Raw genomic sequence first — 6,000 nt, forward strand, 5'->3', positions numbered from 1 at the left:
GTTTTTGGATGTCATGTTCTGTCTCAGCCACTGGCAGCAAGATGTGGAAGAGGCTGACACTCCGGCCATTTGTAACAGGACGCTCTCCGGCCCGAGATCTGCCCGACCAGCAGCTACCCGTGAGTGTTGATTTTTAGTGGCATTTTCAAAATAAATACAACTTGCCCCCCCCCAAAAAAAATTGATGTTGTGGCACGCAAATGAGTTGGAGTTTATTTCATGGTATTTACAACTCGGCACAGAGCACCTTTTGTTAGAAGCCACCCACGTTTTAAATTTAAATGTATTGGAACTGAGTTTATTAAATTAACTTGAAGTGAATAAGGCATCCTGTGACAATCTCCATGTAAATCTTTCTGTGTGGATGTATTGTACTGCCCCCAGGTGGCCAATGTGTGCATTCCATAAGGAGCTGCACAATCACAATTGATTCTTTACATTGTATTTCACTCATTCACTGTCAGCCCAGTTGAAATGGATCTATAGCCGTCATTGGCGGTGACTGAGTTAATTATGGAATTAATAATCATAAGGTTAAGTTTACATTTATTGTTGTTTGTGTGCACTTTTGGGACAGGTTGGTCCCGTTGCCAGCTGATTACAATCCCCACCAACACATTCCGGGTCTTGCCCTGCAAGCTGCGCTCCAACCTGGCCCAGAGGAAGTGGCGCTATAGCGCCAGTGCTAGCCAGTCCCTGTACGCCACGCTCGAGGGCAGCCTAGTGGTGGTGGCGCAGGCCGACAAAACGGAGACCTACGAGTGCTGGTCGGAGGAGGAGAGCTTCCGCCAGCTGCTGGCCAACTACTGCGTGAGAGCGGAACCCCGGCAGGAGGGCTACACCACAGCGCCAGGCCACTCGCGCACGCCGCACGTGAAGCTAGAGGAGGTCATGATCCTCCCCGGCAAGTCTTCCCCAAACCAGACCCACACCAAGACCTACTGGAACGAGCTCATTGTGGTGTGCGCTTTGCTGGCCTTCTCCCTCGTGGTCTTCTCCCTGTTTGTCATCTACCGCAACCGCGACCACATGAAGTCCATGCTCAAGCAGGGCGAGTGCGCCAGCATGCAGCAGAAGAAGCCCAGGATAGTCGGCAAGCCCGCAGAGAGCCTGCCGCTCAACGGCAACACCATCCCCGTGTCCACGTCGGACCACAAGGGCTACCAGACGCTCAACGACAACTACATCTGCAGCACGCCCACCCGGGAGTCCTCGCCGGAGAGCAAGAGCTTCTCCGACGCTTCCGACGGGCGACCGCTCAATGTCAAGGAGAGCCACGTGGAGTACTCGCCCACATTACCACGTCCCAGAGTGCGACTCGGCTCGGAGATAAAAGACTCCATCGTGTGAGAGCAGATCCCGGCAGCTTTTTATTTTGCTCAGTCGTTTCCTTTGCTTTCAAGCTGCGTGTGGGACGGGAAAAGCAGCTCCAACAGGGTTGAGGACTCGGCAGCCGCTTTCCAATAGTTTTAGTCAATTTCTTCACAGCCACTAATTGCATACACAATGCCTGCAGAGTGGCAATGCAAGACAGAAGACGCTCTCTCAGTATTTATGTCTTCGAGTCCTTAGACGTCCCCCGGCTGCACAAAAATCACCAAGTTCAGGTTCAAGGAGGACCAAAAAAAAAAAGCGCTCTGACTAAGACTGTGTGACAATGATGAATCGATGAAGGACAATGAGACTGTATGACATTGTAACAGATCTAAGGAGCGGCGAAAAGGGCACCAAACGCCTCGTACTGCCTGAATGTATGGCTGGAAAAGACAAAAAAAAAAAAAAGTCTGGTCTGTTCACACTATGGACCATCGGACGGCGCGCGCCTATACCGAATCGTGCAGGTACTACAAGCATTAAGCGGGGTACATGCATACCGATGACATTTTCTTTCCCTTGATCACAGCCAAGAAAGGCCAGATTTTGGGATGCCACAAAAAGATTAACCTGAGCGATTAGCCTGTGGTGTCTTTTTGTAAAAAGATCAAAAAACATAAATGTTTAACCTGATCAATATATACAATTTGACACGATTGTTCATTTCGTGGTCAACACTGAGGTGAGCTAGCCAAACTTTGTAGTAGATTGCCTGGGAGTGATTCCGAACACAGCCTCAATCGTCTTTGAATTTCTTCTTTGTGTTTTTTTTTTTGGGCTAGCTGGATGCACCACGCTGCCTCTCACAGGTCAGTCTTGGAACTGCAACAGATGTGTTGATTATTTTGAGCACACCACACTATACGAGCGGTCAAACACACTTTGGAATTTCCTCGTCATGCGTAAAAGTCGGTATGTGTATACCCCGCTTTACTTAACTGAAAGCCAAGGAGGGAAAAATAAAATCTTCAGGGTCACACCGAACCATCCCATGCTCTGTGCCAAAAAAAATCTAAACAAAAAAAAAAAACAATTATCGAAATGCAATAGTGCCATTGTGTTGTGATGACCACTCCCACCTTCTTCGTTTTTAGGAGCACACAGAGGCCTTCGCGAAAGGCACTAAAGTATCATCCTGTGTTTGGTGGCGCTTTTACACAGTTTTAAAAAACAGTTGATCACAGACCATTTAAGAAATCTACACTACTCACTCCTAATTGTCTGTTTCTCTTACTACAATATAATCAACTGTGCAGACCACAAAAAAAATGTCAAAACTAAAATTGAGTCTTTGTTAGCTAGCAGGTAGAGCAATGTAAAACAACAGAGTTGCTATTTCCTGGTCACGTCGTACGTTATTCTCAGTCACTTGTTGCTAGGCGGGACTCACGGGCGAAAACATGCCCAATGGAAAATTCCTGTTACTCTATGTGTCCTTGACTCATCACCATTGAGTATTTAGTTTTAGTTGGGAATTCATTTACAATCTAGTCTGTTAAAAATATACATATTTTGTTTCAAATTTAAGATTTTTTTATTTTTATTAGCTTTACTATGGCAAGTCTATTGCCACAGTTTAACCACTACTCAGTATTGAATATAAATTATATCATCTGCTGATTTTGGGCAGCGCAACAGTCCAGTGAAAAGCACGTGTCTCCAAATAAGGCATTTGTTGTGTCTTTGTTTCAATCTATTTTTATTTTTTTTTATTTTTTTTTTTAATGTTTGGGTTTGTCTTCACTCAGGATTTTGTCAGGATTCGGCCGCCCCACGCATATAGCAGAAAACATGAAGACAAGAAAATCATTTGAAAAACACAACGATAAGGATTATGAGACAAACTTATTGATCCACAGTTTAATTGCTACTATCGAGTTTAAAATGTGGCACCTGCTGGAATTAGTTGTGCAGTGCAACACTGCAAAATGGCCATTTAGTGGGAAACATAAAAGCTAAAGTCATTATTTTTTATTTTCTCATGCCAGCGTCGTGTTGAGCTGGTGCGCAGCTGTAGCTCAACTTCCCCATAGTTGACGTCACTTTCTCCAAATTTCAAAAACTCCCTTCTCGATAAATAGCCCAATTATTTTTTTTGCCAAACTTTGAAGAATGTAATCGTTTGAGAGGTCAGTGCAGAGATAATCTCAATACGAGCTCCCGGGTTTCATCATCACTCGAGTCTATGTGAAAGCACAAACCAGGTTCTTTGCACAGCATGTCAATTTCCACATTAAAATGCAACTACTGAGAAAACAGCAAGAAAACAGGGACCATTCTAAACATTCTTTGTATACTCTTGAGACTTAAATGACTTTTCCCAAAGATGTAAGAAGCTTGTCGATAACAATATTACCACCGCCGAGCAATAGGGCACCGCGTCACTGAACCACAAACTTGCAGCATCTATTTCAGCAGAAAAGCTTTTAAGAACAAGAATGACCGACATCTGGATCTGCTCCCCCCCCCCCCCCCCCACATCCATTTGACAAAGTAATTGCACAGCATAGAGCGCACAAAGTGGTCTGTGTTTATTTTTTGCTTTGATTCTATCGACTGTCTGTGCTTAATATTGTGCGCGTGTGTGAATTTTTAAGGGACCTTGTGTAAGACGTGTTGTAGAACTAGAACTGAATTGTTTGCTACCCACAATATTTGCTGCCGCAATAGTCTACTGCTGATGAGTGCACACGTGTTTTGTGGATCAAGCATATTCAAGCAGGAATGGTATCTAGTTATAATAATGTGTAAATGTAAATTTAACATGCTGCTAAATCGATTGGATTATTTCAAGAGTGAGCCTAGCACAAACCTAATGTAAGCAAACTGCTAAAATGTATTAAATCTGAACATTTACACTTTTAACCAGAATTGTTCAACTCTACAATCACACTGATATGGAAACTTTGACACGACAGCTTCAAAAATATATCTTCAAGTTTAATTTCCTTCAACCTAAATTTGGTCACTTATAGAGCAAGCCAAGCCAAGCCAAGCGAGCTGGGTTTGCAATTTTGTACCACTAGGAACTAATGAAATTGTATTAATTAAAGACCCTGGGAACTAGACTACATGATCAAAAGAAGCATATCCTGCTTTTATATGCTTGACAGCCTCATAAAAGTATAAAATGCCTTTGTTGTTCTGCCTTTTATTTCTTCGGCCGTGTGCCGTGTCGTACTGCCCAGCATTTACAATTCACAGTATACACGGGTCATGTTAGCATTGTTTACCGTAACTGCTAACCATAACACTAGGGGCTGCTCAAAATGTTTTTTTTGTTTTTTTGTTTGTTTGTTTGTTTATTTAATTTTTATGCACACACACATGCCTTTCTGAAGACACAAACTGACGTACGGTTACCATTTGGCCTTAATTGTCATGCGTATTTATTTTATTCATGACGAGCTTTTTGTTTCAGAGCAATTCAAGCTTAATTTTGAGTGGCTCCTCGGTGATGCAACGAATACTGTACTGGACATGAATGTAATGGCCACCTCATTGTCTTTTGTGTAGGATTTATTTTTTGTTTTGTTCAAACAGTCCCATAATATAAAGACCAGCACAATCCAACTAACATTTGATATATATTGGCGTCATTCACTGAGTTGACTGAGAAGCAAAGTAGAAAAATGTGGTCTTGCCTGCATGATTCCCTTCTATTTTTTTTATTATTATTGTTATTATAATTATTTGTCGTGTATATACTTGTGAACTGTATTTTTTTTGTATTATGGAAATGAATTGTGACTGTTGTTTTTGTTATAATGTACATAAAAAGCACTTTATTTTAAAATCTTTCAGATAAATGAATAAAATCAATGTTTTTAACAGAATCATTCATGACTACTTTTCATTGTTTGATATATATGTTAAAAAAAAAGTACTAAAAGCGATATTGAGAGCCACTCGGCGTTGAGAAGATAATTCTACGTCACATGGCGCACAAGCAGACACGGACCCAAACAAAGAAAAATATAAAAAACAGACATGCGTGGTGATCGCTGATATAAAAATAATAGAGGACACATGTCATTGCGATCCGTGAGACCAAAAAATATACAACTCTGTGTTTTTCTTCTTTATCTGGCTGCATGTCAGGTGTGCGTAACCTGCGTGTGACGTGTTACCGTTACATGCGTTCTCGACTGCGATTGGCTGACTCAGGGCGACTGGGCGAGGCTCAAATAGGGACGGAAAACTCGGGAATGGAGGACGATGCCCATCTCTTGGTAAACAAACAAGAGAACCGAGACGGCAGGTTCACAACCCCGACAAAATGAAGAGGGATTATTCTTCTGGCGGTTGAAAAGGAAGGGGAAAAAGGTGGCGAAAAGAATGCAGGACAGCGGTGAGTGTGATATGTTACTGTGTCGTTTAATGTCTCTCAATTTTAAGTAACCTTACCTGCTGTGCTCCACCAATTTAACCATGCAAACAAATTACATCACCATGCCATTGCTCCGAAGACCGAGTAAATAAAGATGTCACGTTTTAAACTCATGCTGACTCATTTCGTAATGCCAGAATGTCGTACTTTTGTGTGTTCACACACACTGTGCAGCCTGTCAGTATTTTGTATTGTAAACTGTCCCGTAGAATATTTGATTTTTAATTGTACTTTAT

The 6,000-nt window shown here is 42.2% G+C and overlaps 1 protein-coding gene across 3 annotated transcripts in view; it reads left to right on the forward strand.

Moving 5' to 3' along the window:
- LOC125967521 (semaphorin-4B) overlaps positions 1-5,210 on the forward strand; it is a 36,478-nt gene extending 31,268 nt beyond the window's left edge. For all 3 annotated transcript variants that reach the window (XM_049718700.2, XM_049718698.1, XM_049718697.2), the window contains 2 exons: positions 28-119; positions 578-5,210. In XM_049718700.2, coding sequence (XP_049574657.1) covers positions 28-119; positions 578-1,350 — 865 coding nt within the window. In that variant the 3' untranslated portion in view covers positions 1,351-5,210. The remainder of the gene's footprint in view (positions 1-27; positions 120-577) is intronic.
- The last annotated feature ends 790 nt before the right edge of the window (positions 5,211-6,000 follow it).

The sequence above is a fragment of the Syngnathus scovelli genome, chromosome 4 (assembly GCF_024217435.2).
Source record: "Syngnathus scovelli strain Florida chromosome 4, RoL_Ssco_1.2, whole genome shotgun sequence".
Taxonomy (NCBI): domain Eukaryota; kingdom Metazoa; phylum Chordata; class Actinopteri; order Syngnathiformes; family Syngnathidae; genus Syngnathus; species Syngnathus scovelli.